This window comes from Lissotriton vulgaris, chromosome 5 (genome assembly GCF_964263255.1).
Source record: "Lissotriton vulgaris chromosome 5, aLisVul1.2, whole genome shotgun sequence".
NCBI lineage: Eukaryota > Metazoa > Chordata > Amphibia > Caudata > Salamandridae > Lissotriton > Lissotriton vulgaris.
The window spans coordinates 1,738,905,756-1,738,928,173 of record NC_141693.1 but is presented as its reverse complement, the minus strand read 5'-3'; the positions used below and the strand labels follow the sequence as shown (position 1 = coordinate 1,738,928,173).

The following is a 22,418-nucleotide window of genomic DNA, read 5'->3' as shown; positions in this document are numbered from 1 at the left end:
TTGGAGAAACATAAGTGTGCATGTGTGTCTGGCCGGCTTAAGACGGCCAGCCAAACAGACATGCGCATTTAGAAGTGCACACTACTCCTCCGCTATCTCCCGGTCTTGCCTGGCCCTGCCCTATACTTATCGCGTGACTTGGGACAGCGAAAAATGAAGTGATAATAACAGTGTGTTATTATTATCATTTTATTTATCATCTGCTGGCACCTTGCAGAGGGGTGACGCTCCTCTGCCATTACGGGGGAACCACTCCTGCATAAATGAGGTCTCTTGCCTGCCTTTATGTGCAACTAGGATTGCCACCTTTCCCAGAGACAAATACCAGCCATATGCTCACGTTTTAGGATTCGCAAAGGCCCAGACATGATACTTATATAGAACTTTATATGAAATTGCCAATATTCAATTGTAACATGACTTTTCTTGTTTAGAGAGGAGGAATTGACCTGCCCTGTGAGAAAAGGAGTTACTCTGATGTTGGGAAAAGTAGCATAGGCACAACTGAAGGACACCACCAAAATCCAAGATCAACCAGTAGCCAAGGCATCCCAGCAGCCTTAAGGGAGTAACACAATGTAATATCTTAGACATGGAGGTGCAAAGAAGACTTCATCAAGTGAACTCAGGGCTCGAAAAATCCAGAAAATTGTACTAGTCCTGCAGGTCTAGTACCTTGAAAAATCTCCTTGACCTAACTGCAACCGACTTGAACTCAGTCTTTGAAAGCAGAGCAAATGTGACAAGATGACAAGATTTAAAGGCATCGTTATTGCTCATTCGCTTTGTGAGCAATAAAAACGCCTTTAAATCTTGTTATCTTGTCACATTTGCTCTGTTTTTAAAGACAGAGAACAAAAGTTAGTTTGTATTCCTACTCGCCCTTTCTGGCAAGTAGGACCTAAAAATAGCTCATCCTCATTAATTCTACCTCGCAAATGGGAGCGGGTGAGTGGATTTGTCGAGCCCTGGGACTGATAAGTCTGAATGCACATTTAAGGTGCCCTGCATAGTCTTTACAACCACTGAGGGGAGGGGTGATTTTCCAATGGCTGTGGCAAACTTTACAGAGAGGCCATATTTATTAGTAATAAAAAAAAAAAATCTCCCACCAATTCTCATCTTATGCCAAGCTTGTGACATGCAACCAGGTTACCTATTAGCTTACCTAATACCATCAATCCCATCAACTTAAGGACTCAAACGGTCCTTCAAAAATATGCAGAGACACTTTTGTAATGCAAGAAAAAAGGCAAGGGACCGAATTCTCCTTTGCTTGCAACAGAATCAACGAAGTGCCACAGGAAAGTCGATAGCTTCACTTCTTGGCGCTCAATTAGGCAATATCCGGAACCAAACAGAGTCAAAAAACTTGTAAAGTATAGCACTTAAAACAGTCATACGTATAGCCATAGGTCACATGTTTCATAACGCCCCTGAAAATTCATATTGCTATATTAGAACTATAAAGTCATCTCAATATTAATAGTATGCCTGAAACGCCAGAATGTCATTGTGAACCTGCTAGAAGAGAAACACGCAGTGCTCTTGTTAGCCAGTGAGCAATGTAGAGGTGCAAGCTGAACGAGCATGCCCCTACAAGGTCCTAAATATCTTGATGTAAACAAACTACATAGTTGACTGCTTAAATTACATCATCATTTACACCACTGATCAAGATGGTTTATGGCCCCGCCAAATCTACAGAAGAGTGTAGAAGATCTTATGATTTGAAGTCTGAATTCTAAAGCTGGTAATCGAATATGATCGAATTACAATGCAGTCTTAAAGCACTGACCAGCTGTACTGCTGCGAATGCACCTACATTTGTTTTTCTGTGTAAAGAGTCTTGGAATGACTGAACAGAGGCTACTTAGTGGTTTTTTCTTTGTTTAAAGCAAACACAAGGAGACGATGGACGGAGCGCTGAAACGTTTCAGACACTCACTCCCAGTCACGGATATGGGTTGAATCCATCAATGTTCTTTAGCTCACTTTGCCAGCTCAGGTCAGACCCATCTATATGTAAATCAGTCGTGACCCTGTTTCTCATGGGAGTAGTCCAGCCCGAACTGCCAAACCAGGTCTTCCCTGGACCGGAAACAAGCATCCTGGGACCGGTTCCAGGGTAACCCCCCTCATCAGCCAGGCTAGCTTGAATCCAGTGGCAAAGTGAGCAAGGGACCCAAGTTTGGGCATACCCTGCCAACTTAGCGCAAACAAAGCAAACACAAGGAGATGATGGACTGACCACGGACACTTTTCAGGCACTCACCCAGAGTCACAGATCTGGGTTGCATCCATCATCATTCTTTAGCTCACTACGCCACCCCAGTTCAAACCTAGCTATATGCAAATCAGTCTCGACCATGTGCCTCATGATTTGAAGTCCGAAATATAAAGCTGGTAATCCAATATATTCGAATTACATTGCAGTCTTAAAATACAGACGCACTTCACTGCACCTACATTTTGTTTTTCTGTGTAAAGAGTCTGGGAATGACTGAATGGAGTCTACTTAAAAAAATGTATTTGTTCATACTTAAGGACTCTTCAGCCCTTTATTAATCCTTTTTTTCTCTTTCTATTGCAATCTCTGGAAGTGAAACTCAAGATTGCTTATAATTTTGGATGAGGGTCTGGTGCTGCAGTGAAAATGCTACTGCCTTATGACTTTAGAATCATAAATTCATTTACATGAAACCCCTGCTGTCTGTCCTCTAGAAACAGTTGGAACTCGGGGCTTTAGCAAATGTGCCATGAACGGATGTTTGAAAAGAGCCGGCGCTTCCCCAGTATGTGAGAAACTTGCTGGAAACCAGGCATCATGGTTTCACTTACTTCCAAAACACCTAAGAGGTCTGATGTCCTATCCTGTAGTGCATTCACGTCACTGCTGAACATTCTCCTCGAGCTTGGCCATGCAACAAGTCCGCGCACTACATCCATGTAATAAGGTAACGGAGTATTATTATGTGTTTGTGTGTACACCAGCATATACTATCATCGTTTCTCTTTTCTGGGGGTCACCCTAAAACATGTGCAAAGAAATCGATCATTGATAGCAATGCAGGTCTGTAGCGTTGTGTGTTGGTGGAAAATGCTCAGTTCTGTCAATGCTTGGGAGTAAAGCAACTAGGGTGTGTTTGTAAATGCTAGCATTTCCATAGAAAAGCTGCTTTGTTGAATCTGGTTGGAAGAGAGCAGCATGTATTCTTGAGCTTGGTTTGAATAGGTCTGGTAAGCTGGTTGCCTGCTGAACCTAATTTATCTAAATCTCAAGGACAGAGTAAAATTGACAACCAAGTTTACTTAAGCATGCTGCACCATGAGAGGCCAACTGACTGTGTTCTACTCACACTGACTGCCCACCAGAGCCAGTTTTTGTTTCTAAAATAAGTCGTTTCAATAATGGTTGTTAGATTGTTTTGTACTCCGATTTATGTAGCGCTTAGCAACCATAAAGATGCTATGAGCTCCCTTGCCTGGTGGTGAAGAGAAAGGGCAGTGATGGAATGAGCGTGTGTTCATGCTTCATTTAATGTGTGAAAAGAGTTTGTATGTGCATGTACAGTAAAAGGCACAACCTACACAAAGGATACAAAGAGAAAGGCTACTTTCTCTACCTCTACTACCTCTGATCCTGCCAGCAGGTAGGTCGCCCCCGCCCCCCCAGCTGCCACACAGTCCTCCTGACAGTGCCCTCGCTGCTGCCGCTGTAGAGAAAGTCCTCTGCGCCCCTCGTCTCCTTCGCTCTTCTGCCTGCTCCCTTGTGACCCCTCTCCCCCGTTTTGCTTCCGTGCCCTTGCTCCCTGGTGTCCCCTTCGTTTTTGCTGCCTGTGCCCTTGTGACCCCTCTCCCCCCCGTTTTTCTTCTGTGCCCCTGCTCCCTGGTGTCCCCTACGTTTTTGCTGCCTGTGCCCTTGTGACCCCTCACCCCCCGTTTTTCTTCTGTGCCCCTGCTCTCTGGTGCCCCCTCATTTTTTGCTGCCTGTGCCCTCGTGCCTCCCTTCCCCGTTGTCCTCAGTTCCACCTTCCCGCTGCTTCGTCCTTGCGGCCCCGCCCCCCGCTGTCCCATGCGCCACCCCGCTCCTGCCTCCCAGCTGCACCTCCTTCCCACTACACACTTAAATGGAGGCCGCACAGCACTGAAGGGAGCGACCTCTGACCCTGCCAGCAGGTAGGTCGCCACCCCAGCTGCCACACGGTCCTACTGACAGTGCCCTCGCTGCTGCAGAGTAAGTCCTCTGTGCCCGTCGCCTCCCTCACTCTGCTGCCTGTGCCCTTGTGACCCCTCTCCCCCGTTTTTCTTCTGTGCCCCTGCTCCCTAGTGTCCCCTTCGTTTTTGCTGCCTGTGCCCTTGTGACCCCTCTCCCCTGTTTTTCTTCTGTGCCCCTGCTCCCTGGTGTCCCCTTCGTTTTTGCTGCCTGTGCCCTTGTGACCCCTATCCCCCCGTTTTTCTTTTGTGCTCCTGCTCCCTGGTGTCCCCTTCGTTTTTGCTGCCTGTGCCCTCGTGTCCCCCTCCCCCTTTGTCCTCCGTTCCACCTTCCCGCCGCTGCGTCCCTGCGGCCCCGCCCCCCGCTGTCCCATTCGCTACCCCGCCATCGCCTCCCAGCTGCTCCTCCCGCCCACTACCCACTTAAATGGAGGCCGCGCAGCAGGCACGCCGCTGGCGCACCTAAGGCAAGCCAGTCTGCTCCCGTCCACGCCTGGACCGCACCCAGTGCCAGGACCCCTGGCCCTCGCCAGAGACAGCCCACCCGACGGAAATACGATGACGCCACCCTCCTCGCTCTCAACACCGACCGACAGCCAGCTGTTACCAAGCCACCCCGAAACGCACCCACGGAGCCTTCACCTGCCATGCCTGCAAATTCACCTGCCCTCGGACCTGCACCGCGCCCGCCAGAACAGGCGCCAAGACCAACCACCTCGAGTGCATCCTGCTCAACACCTGCTCCGTCCACAAACACGCCGTCGAACTCTGGGACCTCCTTGACACAACAGCACCGGACGTCGCCTTCCTCAGGGAAACCTGGATGATCGCCTCCTCAGCCCCCGACATTGCCATAGCCATCCCGGACGGCTACAAGATCACCCGGAGGGACCGCGTCAACCAAGCCAGAGGTGGCATCGCCATTGCCTACAGAAACACCATCCGCATCACGACCAACACCCTCAACGCTGCCGAGCACCTTCACTTCCAGATACACACCGTCCCCAAGACCACCCTCAGAGGTACCCTCATCTACAGACCCCCGGGACCACGCACACATTTCAGCGAAGCCATCGCAGACTTAATCAGCCCGCTCACTCTCGCCTCCTCAGACTACATCCTCCTAGGGGACCTCAACTTCCACCTGGAGAACAACAAGGACAACATCACCTCCCTGCTAGACAACCTCGGACTCAAGTAACTGGTCAACACCCCCACCCACTACGCCGGCCACACGCTTGACACCGCCTTCTCCTCCAGCAACCACATCTCCTTCAGCCACGCCACCGAACTTCACTGGACCGATCACAGCTGCGTCCATTTCAACTTCAGGAAAACCACGACCCACCACCGCACGCAACAAGCCCCCCGAAGATGCTGGAGCAAGATCAACACCAACCAGCTCACCACCTCCCTGAGCCAAAACGCACCCACCAACACTACGGACCCCAACGAAGCAGCCCGCAACCTCACACAGTGGATCACCGACTGCGCAGATGCCCTTGCACCACTGAAGAACCCTCCAAACAACCCCGACAGCAAGAAAGTCTCATGGTTCACCAACGACCTCAAAGACTCCGAGAAATCCTGCCGTGCCCTCGAGAAAGCCTGGCGCCACGACCAGTCAACGGAAAACATGACAGCCCTCAAGAACGCCATCCGCAAACACCACCAGCTGATCCACTCCACCAAAAGGTCATCTTTCAGAGAACGACTGGACAAAAACACCCACAACAGCAAGGAACTCTTCACCATCGTCAAAGAGCTCTCCAACCCCAACGCCAGCAACAACGACATCGCAAGACCTCTGCGACTCACTCGCCACGTTCTTCCACCGCAAGATCGCAGATATACACGGCAGCTTCGGCGCTCAGACCACGTACCTAACCACTGAGCCAGCGCCCCCCACCCTCTGCACCTGGAACCCGTCAGCACGGAAGACACCACCCTCATGATGAACACCATCCACTCAGGCTCTCCAGCCGACCCCTGCCCACACCACATCTTCAACAAAGCTGATTCCATCATCGCACCTCAACTCCGGGACATCATTAACAACTTCTTTGCCACCTTCCCGGAGAGCTGGAAGCATGCGGAGATCAGCACCCTCCTGAAGAAACCCACCGCATACCCCGCAAAAGTGATCGAGAAAACCGTCAACATTCAGCTGACCGCCTTCCTCTCCGACAGAACGGCTCCCTCGACCCATCACAGTCCGGATTCCGAGCGAACTACAGCACCGAGACCGCCCTCATCGCAGCCACGGACGACATCAGGACCCTGCTTGACAACGGGGAACTGCCGCCCTCATCCTCCTCGACCTATCGGCTGCTTTCGACACGGTCTGCCACCGCACCCTGACAACCCACCTCCACCACGCCGGGATCCATGGAAAGGCCCTGTAATGGATCACCTCCTTCCTCTGACAGAACCCAAAGAGTCCGTCTCCCGCCCTTCCGCGCAGCGGCCACCAAGATCATCTGCGGCGTACCCAAAGGCTCCTCGCTCAGCCCCACCCTCTTCAATATCTACATGAGCCCCCTCACAGCCATCGCACGCAAGCACAACCTCAACATCATCTCCTACGCCGACGACACCCAACTGATCCTCTCCCTCACCAACGACCCCACCACCGCCAAAGCCAGCTTCCAGGAAGGAATGAAAGACGTCGCGGAATGGATGAAGCTCATCCGTCTGAAACTGAACTCAGACAAGACGGAAGTCCTCATCTTCGGCCCATCCACCTCCGCCTGGGACGACTCCTGGTGGCCCCCTGCACTGGGCACCGCCCACGGACCATGCACGCAACCTGGGATTCATCCTTGACTCCTCCCTCACGATGACCAGGCAAGTCAACGCAGTTACATCTTCCTGCTTTAACACCCTCCGCATGCTCCGTAAGATCTTCTGTTGGATCCCCACCGAAACCAGGAAGACGGTCACCCAGGCCCTCGTCACCAGCCGACTGGACTACGGGAACGCCCTATACGCTGGGACCACTGCCAAACCACAGAAAAGACTCCAGCGCATACAGAACGCATCTGCACGACTCGTCCTGGACATCGCACGACACAGCCACATCTCTGCCCACCTGAGAGAACTGCACTGGCTTCCCGTCAGCAAGAGGATCACGTTCAGACTCCTCACCCACGCATACAAGGCTCTCCACGACATGAGCCCCGAATACCTCAACAACCGCCTCACGTTCTACACACCTTCCCACCAGCTCCGCTCCGCCAGCCTCGCCACCGTCCCACGGATCCGCAGAACCACCACCGGAGGAAGATCTTTCACCTACCTGGCGGCCAAGACGTGGAACACCCTCCCCACCCACCTACGACTGACCCAGGACCATCTCTCCTTCAGGAAGCACCTCAAGATCTGGCTTTTCGAGCAGTAGCGGCACCCCCCTTCCCAGCACCTTGAGACCCCCGCGGTTGAGTAGCGCGCTCTATAAATGTTCCTGATTGATTGATACTGCGCATCAGTATTTTACCCTCTTGTGAACAAATGGAAAAACTTCCTACCTGGAATTGGTTTACAGGACTTCCCCAGAACCTGCAAAACAAAATAATAATTTAAAAGAGCACAGTCTCAGCAGCTCTGTGCCTTCAGCACAATCAAGGAAAAAAGAGGCACTGGCTGTATACTTTACCCAACATCACAAACGAACAGCTTACATTTATCAATCACACTCAATTTCCAACTGACATAACATAAGAGGATCCTGCAAATAACCCTCAGACAGCAGGGTGGCCATAACGGTCATTTAAATAAAGGGCATCTGTTTTTATTGAGAATCAAAATTCCGCTTATCTTAGCCCTTTTCCAGATTCAGTAGAATAACCTGGCCCCAAGAACAAGTATTTGAATTAAGGTTACAGATCTGGATTTGAAGATGGGAGCTTATCCTTTCAGGATGATCCTCAATATTGTTGAAATGAGGAAAGATAGTGTTGATATGTATTCATTTATCAAATGCTGCAAGGATTGCAATGCCTAGATCATGATCTCAGAATTTGATATACAGTCAAAAATACTCAATTTAAGACCTGATTAAAAAGTGACCATGATTTAAATCGCAATTTAAGTGATGGATTCTTTTTTCCACAGCCTGCTGTACTAGGCAAAATGCAGTTTTCCTTAAAGGTTAACGTGACTCCAGAGCATCGCTGTTTTTACATATTTTCAAAAATTGGTTGATTGAAGGTAGCAGTTAATATCTGGAACAGGCTTTCTCATTATTAATCCTAAACAACGTAATATTTGCTTGTGACGAGTACTGGACATTAGAGAATAACAAGAGGATAACAGTACAAAACAAGTACTGGACATAAGTCATTCATCCTGCCCACTCAAAAGTAAAGGAAAAAGTAGCTTAGACCAATGTTGATTATACAACAACATATTACTACAGTTTCGTATGTATTAGATTTGTTGTATAATACTGGCACAGTGTTTGTTATAAGTGGTTTACATTTTAAAATATTGTTTATTGTATTTGACATATAACATGATAATTGCTGTGTAAAAGAGGCTCAACATATTGTTCGGTGTAATTATAAACTAAATAAATAGATACAACTGATTTGTGAGCTGCTCTTCAATGAATCGTTTTACTGGTGTTGCAAAACAAGGACAGCAAAACAGCAGAGTAATACAAGTCTACAAAGATCATAAAGAGATGGGAAGCATGTTCAATAGCGCAGGAATAAGAAGGCTGAAGGCTCTCCTGCATGCTATCGCCTGGGAATATCGAAGTACCCTGAGGGCAAGCTTTCACAGATAACGAAGAGCTCACTTAGGACCAAACACTTCTTCTAGAAAGATAGGGTAATCCCATGAACTGATCAGCGGGCTTGATCTGCACTTGAACAGTAGTCCCTAGAGGCAGCCTGTGTAGATGGGAGAGGGTCAAATGAATGACCTGATAACATGTAGTGGCACCGAACAGCAGGTTAGCAGCAATATGGATGCACTTGGATAGCATGTCATCAGGTACCTTTGAAAATGGAGGTAATCTGAATTGCCAGAATACGGTTACAATTAGATGACAACACATTAAAGTTTCGGCTACTTCAGGATATAAAGAGGGAGTGAATTAGAAAGGGGCTTCCTTTGAGGGAGGCCGAGTGAAAGAAAACACTTATGTGATACTCTGCACTCCGAGACAACAAGTTAAAAGAAAGCAGGAAAACTGCTTCGATTTTTTACGGTCACAAAAAAGCAAAACCATTCCAACACTGGGCCATCTGTTTACCACCCACTCCAGCATCCAAAAAGAAAAGATGCCATGGTTGAAAGGTTTAAATGCAGTGGACAGATCTAAAAAGATCACAGTAGAGGGAGTGACATCATCCACTACTAAACAAAACTCTGATTTTGTTTTGGAAAGGAAAAAAAAAAAAAAAAGAGAGACAACCGTTTTAAATAAAGACATAACATGCTAAAAGAAAGAAGATATAAAAGAATATTACACTCAGCCTACACAGAACTGAGACAGCACTTGCATTACCAAAATAAACCTGTAAATCATCCACTTTCAATTTCCAAAGCAGAAGAATCCTAGAGTGCCATTTAATATTGTCCCATTATTTTCCCATACTCTATTCAAGAGTTTCAGCTTTCATCTCGCCACACCCATTTACACTTCTGATTCTCTGCTTTAACACCACCACAGAGCACAAAATCCCAGAAACTGGATAACAAGCAGATCCTCTATATTGTTACCTGTGTCGGGTAGTTAACAAACTGGAGTGCAGAGTTGCTGGAGACCATGGCTCCCAGATACGTGAGTGAGCAGATAGCATACAGCCAGTTCTGGGTACGATCCACTCGGCCCTTCTCAAAAAATTGGATCACTGCAGAGAAGCGATAAAGTGAGTGTTACCAGTGGCATTATGGAGGATATTTCTGGCATAGGAGTCCAACATTCCCTCAGCACAGGGGTTATCCCAATACTGATGATCACCATTAAATACCCAGGAGAACTGTAGGATTCATGCTCAACATTCGAGGCCATTATTCCTTAGAATGGGAATAGTTCCCGACAACCCCAATTCTATGAGTACATCGTTCAGCACAGGGTAGATTGTGGGAGACATTTCTGATATTGGAGGACACAATTCATCCAAGACGGTCGTTCAACAAATCAAGAGCGCAACTAGATCTGGGACAGTATGCAGAGTACATGTTGTGATGTGTGTTACCAAGCTCTATTCAACTAGAGGAGCATCTAATTTCCTTATCAAGGAAATTAACAGACAACATCAAAGAGCGTGGGACACATCACATCTCCGTAGCAACAGACATTACCAGGGACTCTTAGAAGTAGGCAGATAATTCAAAATACCCCATGCTTTCAACCATACCTCACGCTTTGACACATACATCAAATGACACCAAACTAGAAAAGTCCAACCTTTTATCCGTCCCATCTTCCATTCTCTTCCCATATTGTCCTATCACCCTTAAATACATACATCTTTTCATGTCTCCACCAATTTATCAATCAAACCTTCCACCCTTCCATCAGTCCATGCAGCAATCTTTTCATCCTCCCTTCCAACATGTCCTGCATGCATTCTTATACCCTTCTACCATCCACCTATGCATCCATCCATTAAGCATGGCTCGTTCATTGTGAAATTCATTTATCTTCCAATCATTTCATTTTCCTGGCAACTTTTACCCTTGCATCCATCCTGTCATCCTTCAATCTATCTATCATTCACATTTCCATCAATTCGCCCTCTCTTTTCTTTCATCCTTCCTTTCTGAATTTGTCATTTCTTTCCTTACAGCATTCCTCAGACCCTTCACTTTTTCCACTTTCTTCCCCTCTTTAATTTATTTTCGCTCCTCACTTTCTCTTTCTCATCACTCTATGCCACTTTCCTCTCTCTGTTCATTGAATCACATTTTCATCCTTTATCTTTTCATTTCTATGATTGTACTTGCCAATGAGCTAAATGCAAATATTAAGGCCCCCGCTCTGTGTCATAGTTTTTCTGATCACGCAGGGATAACTTATCTATGAAGTATGCCAAGTACTTATAAGCTGCATACTTTTTCCAGTTGTTTGCCTTCTAGCCAGATACTGTGTTGTGAGACTAGTCGAGTGGTAAAAATCATTGTTTTTGTTTTAGATGAATTAAGTGCCAACTTATTTGTAGACAGAAAATCTGTCATCTGCATAAGCAAAGTGAGAGAGTTGTAGCTTACCCAATTTGGGAGAATGTGAGCTGGTATTGTTAAGTTTTCCAGAGAGATCTGATATAAACAGGTTAAATAGATGCGGGGCCAATACGAACCCCTGTTTTAGGCCAATAGTTGTATACACTTAACATTCTAGCACCTTCCCAAGTTTTACTTGAGTCCAGGTATCTGTATAGAATAATAACAAACCCGTCAATATTCTGTCTGGTATTTCCCATGCTTTCAACTTTGCCCACAGCAGATTCCGGTCCACGCTCTCAAAAGCAGCTTTTAAATCTATGAAACACAGGTGCAAATACTGTTTCTCACGCTTACATTTTTCTGCTACCATAGTAATTGATAGGATGTTCGAGATAGTTCCAATCCCGAAGTAATGAAGCTAAATATTTTGCTTCAACATCCTGTAGGGCAATTAGCCTGTAGTTGGTTGGATTTGTTCTATCTCCTCTTTTGTATATGGGGGTTATGATCGATCCTTGCCAGCTGTCGGGTACTTGATTGTTTGACTCTACATAAGCGTAAAGTTTCTCTAAATGTAAGCTCCAGTATTCAGAGGTATGTTTATAGATAGCTTGTGGAATGCCATTCAGGCCTGGAGCCCCATCACTTTTACCTTTGTTTATTGTGTTTGCTATATCCTCTGCTGAATAAATGACGAAGTTTGCTACTGGATCTTTGTCTTTCATAAATGTGTGAGTCAGGTCTATTGGTAGTGATTGACAGCCACCTTCTTCTAATACTTTTACTGACGGTAATGGAACTAACCAGCACAGGGGCATATCTGCTCATGCAGGTATGCCCTCACATGTAATACTAAGCACTCTATCGTAGGGCTGTAAGGCCTGCAGTAGGGGTGACTTACAAGTACTATATGCTGCGTCAGTGGACCTGGCACACAGGGATGTGTCAGGTCATGTTTTCCTGTTTGGCTTCACCAAAACACGAAGCCTGCGATAGCAGCCCTGCCTAAGTCTGGTGAGGGGTCCCTTAGGGTGGAACAATTTGTGCTGCAGCCCTTGGGGGACCCCCTTATGTACCTCAGCCCCTGGGTACCATATACTAGGGACTTCTAGATGGTGCTAAAAGCATTGCCAATTGAGGGAACAATTCGACCGTTGTGGTAAAGAACACTGGTACTGGGAACTAGTTAGCAGTAACCCAGTAAATTTTTGTCAAAGACGCATCAAATACTAGGCAAAAAGTGAGTGTGGTGTGTGGGTAGGGGGGCGGGAAACAACCCAGGTTCTTACAGTGGCCTTTTATAGCCAGATAGGTAGAATGCCTCTTGTGATGCCTTTGTAAATGACTTGTTTTGAAGACAGTGCAGACCAGCAAAGAGAGCCAATGGAGTGCCATCAGGATCGGAGCAATATGGTCATACCTTGAAACTATCACGGTTTCAGCTAACTATTGTTGCTTTTATCTTGGTAAATAACAGGAATTCTGTCTTTGTGAGGCTGAGCTTAAGGAAGGTGCTGAACATTCAGTTCTGGGTCGGGTGTAGGCAGTGTCTGAAGCATTGCATGCCTGGAGGGGAGAAAGCTCTCAAGCAGAGTTGAATTTTCTCATCATACTGTTCAATTTTGATGATATTATCAGCAAGTGGAATCCCGATGGGCTCCATGTAGACACAAGAAGTTTAAGATCTGTGAGGACAGTTTCCGTTCAAGAGCAGAGCACAAAATCTTGACTGGAGATGATTAAGCAGCTGACAGCACAAAAGGCACCCGAAGACTAGGTAAGAAAAGATATTTATTTTTTATGTTAAGCAAACGGAGGACCACTGCTGATTTAAAACATGGAGGATATGCAGCAGTTATCTGTGGGAGACCTTGGAGAGGAGAAGGAAATGTTTGATAATTTATGGGCTAAAAGGGTAAGAGGGAGAGCAGGAGGGATTTGCAAATTTTATTACTGTGATAATCTCTTTAGAGGAAGAAGCAATCTGTAGCAATAGTTGGGCAGAGTATGGTTGTAGGATTACTGGCAGGTAGGAATAAGGTGGTGGCTTAGTGAGTAGCACAGCAAACATTTTTCTGAAGGAAGTAATTTTCCTGATGAGGGATGCAAAGTTGTAATCTGTTAAGAACAGGAGTGTAATCTTGGTGCTTGGTGACTATAGTATATTGATGAATGTCTCCACAAGCCATTCTGGGTTACAGAGTGAGGTTACTAGGTTTTGAATGTATATTGATTTGACATTGTCAAATCTCAAGAAGAGTTTAGCATGGGCTTGTTTGTATGACTGAAGATTTTCTGAAGTGTTAGTTTTGAGCCATCTGTAGTAGAGAGTATGCAATTTAGCTTCAAATATTGAATAGACTGAGATCCATGGTTGTGTGCATGGAATGATGGGAGAGAACATACACAGTGTATAGTCTGAATCAAATGCATGCTGCAAGGTAATCAATCGAAACATTTATATGACATGACTTGTAGTAGAGATATAGGATTGATATGAAGCGAGTTTAAGAATGTAGGAGCGATTTAAGGGATTTCCTTTTAGATTAAGAGGTAATAGCAATGAGAGGAAGTGCAGAAAGCAGAGTCCAGAATATGTAACAAAGTGTGGTCAAAAGTCGATAGGCTAATTGTGAGAGAAGAAGGAGTTATTGTGTTGGAAATGTGTAGGAGATCAAGGTGATTCCTATAAAACATGAGTTTCCAAAGTGGGATTTTAAGGAGTCATTTGAGAGAAGATAGGCAGTTTTCTACAAGTGAATGTTTTAACGTTTAGGTTGAAGTACTCAAGGATGATGGTGGAATTGGTAGCTTGGAGTGTTTTAAGTAATTAATGTAGTTCCACGAAAAATTAACCAATAATAAATTGAGAGCTGTACAGAGTCCATCTGGAGGTTTAAGATTACTAGTGGCAGGACAGAGCCTTTGAGATCTTTAGACAATACAGAGATGGACTCAGACCTGGAAAGACTCCTCTTGATGAGCTGGATTAAATTTATTTTTCACGCGAGATGCTAATCGTTGCAAGACAGTGTCTTTAAAACCCATAAGGAATTAGGGTTCAGCAGCACTTGAATGTCGATGGTATTAAAAGCTGCAGAGAGGATCTGAAGAAAGAGAAGAGAAGGGTAGCTGTTGTCACTGAAGTGAAGGTTCAATCAATTGAATGGTTGGCACACCTATTGTGTTGGCATCCACTGTAGCTTGAGCTCAGACAAATCATGAACTCCTGGAGATGGCTCACAATAGCCTTTTTCGATGATCCTTCAAACAATGTTAAGTGAAGGATCAGACAGTTTGCAGGGTCAGTGGGATTAATACTTCACTTCTTCAGGAGGAGAGGGGAGTAGGATCAGCCCAGTCTTCAGTAAGTGAAGAAAGGCATTTGGATGAGGGACACACAGACAATGTTCGGGAATTGGCGGACAGCTCCACTGAAGAAATCTTGGACTTTGGCATCTTCACAGTAAGTGGCTTTCAATGAGATTGTAAGGAGCACAGGTGTTGAAATTATTCCATTTAAGTACTTGGAAGTCTGGAATTGTAATGGCGAGGTCTGGTGCCTCCTTGTAGGTAAGTTCCATTTGCTTTTGACAGTCTTTTTGCAAAGCCTGTATTATTAGGGTACGCGCTCTCGCTCTAAGTAAATGTTGTAAGCTCGGACTGCACTACTGACAGTTGTTCCAGTATAACAATGTGTACAGACATTTTCAAAGTTTAGCTAAACGAGCCTTTGTATAATGTTCCCAGAATGTTTTCTGATTAGATGCAAATATTTCCAGAAGCTTGAAAGCAAGATTGGGGATTCTTTGCTTTCAAAATAAATCTTCACAAAAAAATGCAAGTAGGAAAAAGAATTTGCTAAACTAGTGTAACATTTTAAATACCATTTCTTTGCAGTACCATTTTGTAAAATGTGCTTATGTATGCTAGTATTTTTCAAAAATATTCATAATGGAAAATCAGTGTAACCAGTTTTAATAAGATTATGAGAAACAAATACAAGCATTGGCAAAACCAGTCGGTCGGAAATTGGTGGTCAGCCTTTTGGTTTTGTCAATGTGTGACATGTTTTGGCATATTTTTTGCAAAATCTTATTGGTGTGGGAGCTGCCAGGCCCTCACCGTTATAACAAACACTGGCAAAAGCAAAATTATTTTTTGGTCTCAAAAAGCACACTGCCACAGTAGTTCCTGGCACTGAATAAAACTACTTTGTGTGCGGATATGCTCCTTGTGAAAGAGCAGAATGCTGTCAATCACAGTCAAGCCAGCCGATCGACAGAGAAAAATAATTTTAATTAACACAAAAGGTCTCGGTTAACGCTATACCTAATTAGGGGCCCAATTACAAAAGAAAGTCTCAAAAATGAACCATGGTATATGTCCTTGCATTAAGTGCAGATATATATGGCTTTTATGAATTCACAAGAACCCTGGAACTATTGCTTACCACTAACTTCAGCCCCAGTATGTAGATCTGCAGAAACGTGGCAACATAAGGGTATTTCAGTATTCAACCCTACTATGGTATAAACCTTGGCACAATCAGAGAGGCTATATCAGAGTTCTTATATAATGAGATTGCTGCAATAATTAGCCTTCGCATTACATGTCACACAAGGGACAAGTGGATTTTGTTACAGGACATGTAGATTTATGTAACAACTTGCCCCATGGACAAGTAGATATTTTATTAAATTCCACACCCCTGGTAATATTCATCAACAGGCACTGTACCCTTCGATTCATGGCAAAGCTTACTACTGGGTCACCCTAGACTCTCATAGTAGCCAAATGAGTTAAAGTGGCACAATCTCTACACACAGCAAAACATCATTTGGGAAGTGGCAGTACGGCATCCACTCTCTGCATAACACTTACACAGTCTGGCAAAGAAAGCATTGATCACGCACTGGATGAAGACCAAAGACAATGCATAGGTGAATTTCTCCTGCTTCTCCCCTTCGCCATATTTGCCCCGGGTTCTGAAAAACAAAACATTAGCTTGCATTAAACCCAAAGTACTCTGGCCCCTTTTTCAGTGCCACCTGGAGCGATGGGTAGAGTGAGGGGAAGAATCGGATTACACAGGGATGATATTGACACAATGGAAGAACTGCACAGTTATAGTGAAGTGACGTAAATATGCTTAGAGAGGGAGGAGGAAGACAAGATGCTAACCTTTCCAGAATGCAAAGCCCATTCTTGATCTAGGTGGGCTACGCGTAGCCTGGTAGCGGCAGTTTTAATAGCTGCAGAGAGATCAAGCAGGATGTGAGGGAGGAATAACTAACCACTAATGTTTAAGTGAAATGCAACTTCAACAAACAATGCTGGTCAAAAATGGTAGGGACTAGATAAAACTTCAATAGTAAGAACCGGGATTCTGAGTTCAAGGGGTTTGACTACTCAGTCTTCACCAACACAAGTAAAGCTGTCTGTAGAAGAGACCTCAAAATGGGAGAGAACATAGGCAGCAAGATGGCACAGTCCTAGAATAAAAGGTAACCACAGGTTGGACAATCAACACTAGCAGAACTATGTGCGGAGTTTTAAGCACTAGAACAGGAAGGGGTGCTGCCTGCCAGGACCGTGGTTCACTGACAGATCTGGCACATAAACACCGCATGTCACTATGTTATATACCACCCTATGCAAGGAGAGGAGGTTAGAAGAACTGTTTTGTCTATCAGCTGTGATTCCTATGGCATGACCACTTCAAAAAGTGCGTATAGGTAGAAATTCCACTGACACTGAATACAAATTGGGTGATATTTCTAAAGAAAATATTTAAAAGATAAGCAATTGGATTTTATATTTAATTAACAGAGCCCATGCTTTACTTTTTTAGCAATACGTTACATCGTATGAAATCAAGATTACAAGCCTCCGGTTCCTCAACGTGCCAAATCAACAGTCACACAACCATTCACTGACTCCAGTGGTTGAAGCACATGGCCTTCTTGAGTGTTCTTACTCCGTGTCTGTAACTCCAAGATTGAAATTAATGATATTTTCAAAATAAAAGCTTATAGGCTTTAAAGATGTGCACAGAGCACAGCTAATGCACCAACACACCTCCCCTAAATTGAATGTCAGAAAAGCACACACTCCCTGATCCCAAGCTTTTATTAAATGCTTTGACTCTTAACCTAGGTGAGGTGAATAGTGCACGGATTATTCAAAGTGGCAGAATCAAAATGTCCTAACATATGCCTCCTAGGAGGAGGTAATCTCACAGAATGGGGAACAACTGTTAAGACTCCAATTTACCGGGCAGAATTCCACAAGGAATTCCTAACGCCGCAGGGTTCACTTCTGACATTTAACATCTGTTCTGAGCAGCTGTAGGTCTGCGAGGGGGCGGTGCAAGAAGGAGTGGAGGACAGGACTAAAGAGGGAAAGGGGGGGCAAAATCTTGGAAGGCAAAGCAAAATATGATACCCATGCTTTAACAGAGGGGCAGACGGAACCAGGCCAGTTTGCACTGCAGCCCTTTGTGGCTGATAAAAATCGCTGTGGAAAATCAGGTACAGTGTTCCCTCACCAAGGAAGTCCACGTGCAGGCCCATCAAACCACTCCTGATTGAGCGGAGTGGAAATCCACACGGGAATTCAACTTTGTTCAAGTGGTAATCGTGGCCTAAATGTTGTTAAAAAAAATGGCAAGAGATGCAAGAGCGCAAAAACTATAGCAGTAGTATAGGCTGAATCAAGATGCATTTTCTATAAAAACAACTTGACCTAAGTATACACCTTTGTAGAGAGATAAACACAGAGGATTATCACATGTATAAGTACTACCAGTTTAGGAGGAGTAAGATGAATTAACGTGCCCAGACCCAAACAACTGGGGAAACCAGAATAAGATCTCGGATCTTCTGGTTCCACCCACAGACACAAACTTGCCCAGTAGGTTGCACATGCACTCGTTTCTGAGCTAGAAGACAAGGAAAATAATACTTTGCTAAGGTTACCAAATGACAGCACGTTACAAACAAGCATTTGCAATGCAATAGATCTCACATTTGCAAGATTCTGAGCTATTGACATTGTAAATGACAATGCCTTTTATGTGTTTAAAAAAACCTGCAATAATAAAAGGCATTGTACCAATAGTTCAAAGTTTCTAAAATGCAAGACCTATTGCATTGCAAATGCTTGTTTTAGATTGTTCTGGTCAGTTAACGTCATATGATCTGATGTACATGCAATACAACACTATCAAATATTAGTGAAAGATTTGGTTGCAATGTGGCTTTATGCTATATACATATAAATACAAACACTTGCTTCACAATTATTCGGCATGTGTGAAGGATGATTATATAGCTTTCTTTGAGACTGTCTTTAGCGACGAGTGACAGGCCATGTTTTTAATTTATCTGTTAGAGAAGCTTCATCTGCGATGTTGTGGTTAATGAACTGGTAGCATAATAAGTATTGGGATTGTCTTAATTCACAATAAAATAATTCAAATGGTTTGAAACTAAGATGCATTCCGTTAGGAAATGACGAACAAATAAAATAAAAAATAGGGTGCTCATCACTGTGTATCCTCATTTGTGAAAAACAAAAGTACATTAAGGCCGAGCTAGCAAAGAAGTTATACACGTGCCTTTTATGTCAAGTGTTTAATATGATCCTTCCCATACTTGACTGCGAGGAGTGCGTACTCGCTCTTTTAACCTTCTTTCTAGGGTGTCTTGGAGAATGTGTGCTTACGCCGGGTTAGAATTCTGAGCCTGGAGAACGGAGAACTACACTACGTTTTGCAGGACTTGGGGTAGGGAGTGCAAACTTTCCCTTAAGGAAAGGTCCAAATAATAGACTCTGGTGTTTGTCACAAATAGTGTGTGTGTTGGGGGGGGGGGGGGGGGGGGGAAGCGTGGGGATGCATACCAACTGCACTGAGAAAGCCATGTGCTTCACGACAGCCGTAGATGGACTGGCAGTTCCCTTACATTCCAGTCACATCCTGCTCCTTAATCCTAAACAATTCTTAAAAGCTGATGGATCCCATCTGGGCTGCCTGCCTGCCAAGAAAATATTATCGCTTCTAGAGCCGAAAGGTACTTTGTTGTGGGTAAAACGCTGTAGGGCCGTCGAGGCTCGGATAATGTAAATCCACCCCCCAGACTTCCACGGCTCAGCAGTGAGCGACCCGCGGCTCCTCAGAGGCAGGTGCACGAGCACTGCATTGCGGGGTGTTCTTACCGGGCCCCGCACAAACAGCGCTGCAGCGAGCAACACAAACACTGCTAAATGCACACAGTAATTACCGCTTCCACCCACCCGGCCAAACCACCACGTTAAAAGGAGTCAACCAGGAACCGCTCCAAAATAACCACGCTGGTTTATTCACCAAACTGCCCTCATGCGAGGCAGTCAGCTGACCACAGAGTTATCCCCGCACACGACCACTTAGAAAGTGGTCCACACAGCAGCGCACACTGCAGGTTGCATTAAAACTAAGCATGGGGCGAGCACTCGCACCTCAACTAGCGGAATGACACAAGCGAAGAAACCCGTAGTACCGCAGTGTTCCTGTCCCAAGTTAACTAGACGAACACTCATGCATAGAGCAGAATGAGGTAATTGTTCAACAATGTAGAAAACTGCCACAGAACAGGGCCACTTGGCCGTGAGGGATACAAGTCAACAGCCTGAGAGCACAAGTGCAGCTCCTACTTGAGCGCCGAGAGGTCAAGTCAGCTGTACGGAACGTATGACCGGCAGCGAGCACAAGCCACCCACCCCTATCTGGGAAAGTTGCTGAGTTTCCCCCATAGCAAGTGCAGGGTGCGAGTGAGCGCCCCGCCTGGACTTCAGCAGTGCACAGTTGGACGATGGAAAGAACTGAGGCAAAGGGAGCGCTAAAGGCTCCAAGATAAGAAAAAAACAGTGATTCACGGTTTTTCGGTCATTAATAAGAGGCTTTGGCCTGCCGCACAGCTGTCTAATAAAAGCAAAATAACGGAGACTGGCGCTTGTTCTTTATTTGTAGTCCGTGATCGCAACATGTTTTACACAGTATTTAACATGCTGTGATGGCTGCAGCGGTCGCAGGCGCTTCACGTTCCTTGAACGAACTGAGCACACTGAAGGCAAGTGCGGTTACACAAGTGCACTCATTCGGGGGCCAAGAGACAACGAGGTGCAGCATCCTGCCGAGTCCACAGCCACAGAGCGCGTGCTCTCCTACACTTCTTGTCTTCCAGGAACTTTTCGCGACAATGAAAAGTAAAGGTGCCCAATTCTGCCCCTCAGGACTTAACAGTCACAACAAGCTTTTCTAAAAGTTTAAACAACCGCAAGAGGGAGCGAGCCGCCGAGCCGTAATAAATCCAGCGCGCGGTGGGAGACGCCATGCGCGTGCGCATCGCCTGTCCGGCGGCGGGTGTGCACATGGTTTGTCTCCCTTAGCGAACTAAAGCAACAAGGAGCAGAAAGTAATACTTTCGGGTACCGGAGGCGGAGAGTCGGCTGGAGCGTTTCCGGGTCAGCAGAGGCGGCTGCTACAGGCAAGGAGTGCGCTGGGGACGCAGCGTCCGCTTCCACTCGGTTTCGGCGCATGGCTGTTGGGTGCCGTTTCAATTATGCTGTCCAGGCGATGCGGCGGAGATACGGGGAGTCACGAGCCAGGTGAGTGGGGGTGGCTGCGTGCATGTGTGTGTGTGCATATATATATATATATATATATATATATATATATATATATATATATATATATATACAGTGTGTGTCTGGTGTGCGCATGCGTGAGTGAGGCTGTGAATCTGAGGCATGGCATCTGCACGGCGCCGTGCGCGCCCTCGAGGGCAAATCGGAGACGCTCGTGCCTGTACGCTGTATCACATTCCCCCGAACACGCCAACAAAAGGTCCATCGCTATCGCTACGCTCGACCTAAAAATATCAATACTACAGTTCTGGGATTTTCTTTTACAAATCATTGTTTTCAGGTGCATTCGTTCAATACAGTCAAGCGAACTTAAACAAGACTACAACATTTAAAACGCAATTGACAGTTACATGAAAACCCAGGAATGCAGAATCGTGGGCTTGGTGATCGAAAGTAATCTTATACTTTTGGGGTCTTTAAAACTATAAAACTTTGAAAGTACTTTTAGTCCGTAGAACAGCAGCCCAATGGACAACGTTTTTCAGACAGAAAGCTTTAAGTATCAGGCTTAGAGCCAGAGGCCTCAGTCTTTTTGTTCTGAGCACCTCTGAGCAAAATGGTTACATGTCACTCCTCCACCAAAACCTTAAGGTAAGAAAGGGACGGGGGAACAGGCAAGATGCAGGAGAAGGGACAGAATTTCTATAATATAATACGAACAGGGGCGTAACGTAAAATTATGCTACATTATTTATAGCTAGGATCCTGTGTAGAAGTAGTCTGGCTCCTCTGCCACCATCGAAATCTCCTCCTCCCACAACCACCCAGGACCATCGCTCTGAGGCCCAAAGCAGGCAGGTCCTGCATCTTTATAAAAAGAATATATAATAAAGTCAATACTGAAATAAATGGTCGCCAAAAATGAAAAAGTCAAGTGATACATTGTGCATCAATTCAGGGGCAGCGGAGATCTCGTGTGTGTTGTTGATTTTATTCCTTTAAATCACTTACAGAATGCTAGCTTCTATTATTGCAGACATGCAAGGGGATCAAAGGTACAAATTGGCTGGCAATTTACCAAAGAGCCATATTTTACGAGTTTTCACGTTTTTCTAATAATTGGACTGCTCATCCCAAAGTAAGTGGAATATCAGGCAGAGTTCAGGCCACAAACCAAGCGCAACTGCTCTGGGAGATTGGTCAGCAACTCTACCCACACTGCTAAGAATTTTCTACCAAACATCACAACTGCCCTTGTTGTGTTGTAATTTCTACTTGTGAACCTGCTGCTCCCTATTACCAAACCTTCCCCAAGAAGCGACACTCATGGCCACCTCCTGCTCAGTTTGGCCCTGGAAACACACCTGGATGGAGTACCACCCTCTGATAACACAGTT

The 22,418-nt window shown here is 45.5% G+C and overlaps 1 protein-coding gene across 4 annotated transcripts in view; it reads right to left on the bottom strand.

Moving 5' to 3' along the window:
- The window catches only part of SLC35B1 (solute carrier family 35 member B1), a 271,776-nt gene that overhangs the window by 71,090 nt on the left and 178,268 nt on the right, over positions 1-22,418 (bottom strand). For all 4 annotated transcript variants that reach the window (XM_086923983.1, XM_086923984.1, XM_086923985.1 and 1 more), the window contains exons 3-5: positions 16,279-16,382; positions 9,946-10,076; positions 7,743-7,773 (exon numbers count right to left, since the gene is read on the bottom strand). In XM_086923983.1, coding sequence (XP_086780109.1) covers positions 7,743-7,773; positions 9,946-10,076; positions 16,279-16,382 — 266 coding nt within the window. The remainder of the gene's footprint in view (positions 1-7,742; positions 7,774-9,945; positions 10,077-16,278; positions 16,383-22,418) is intronic.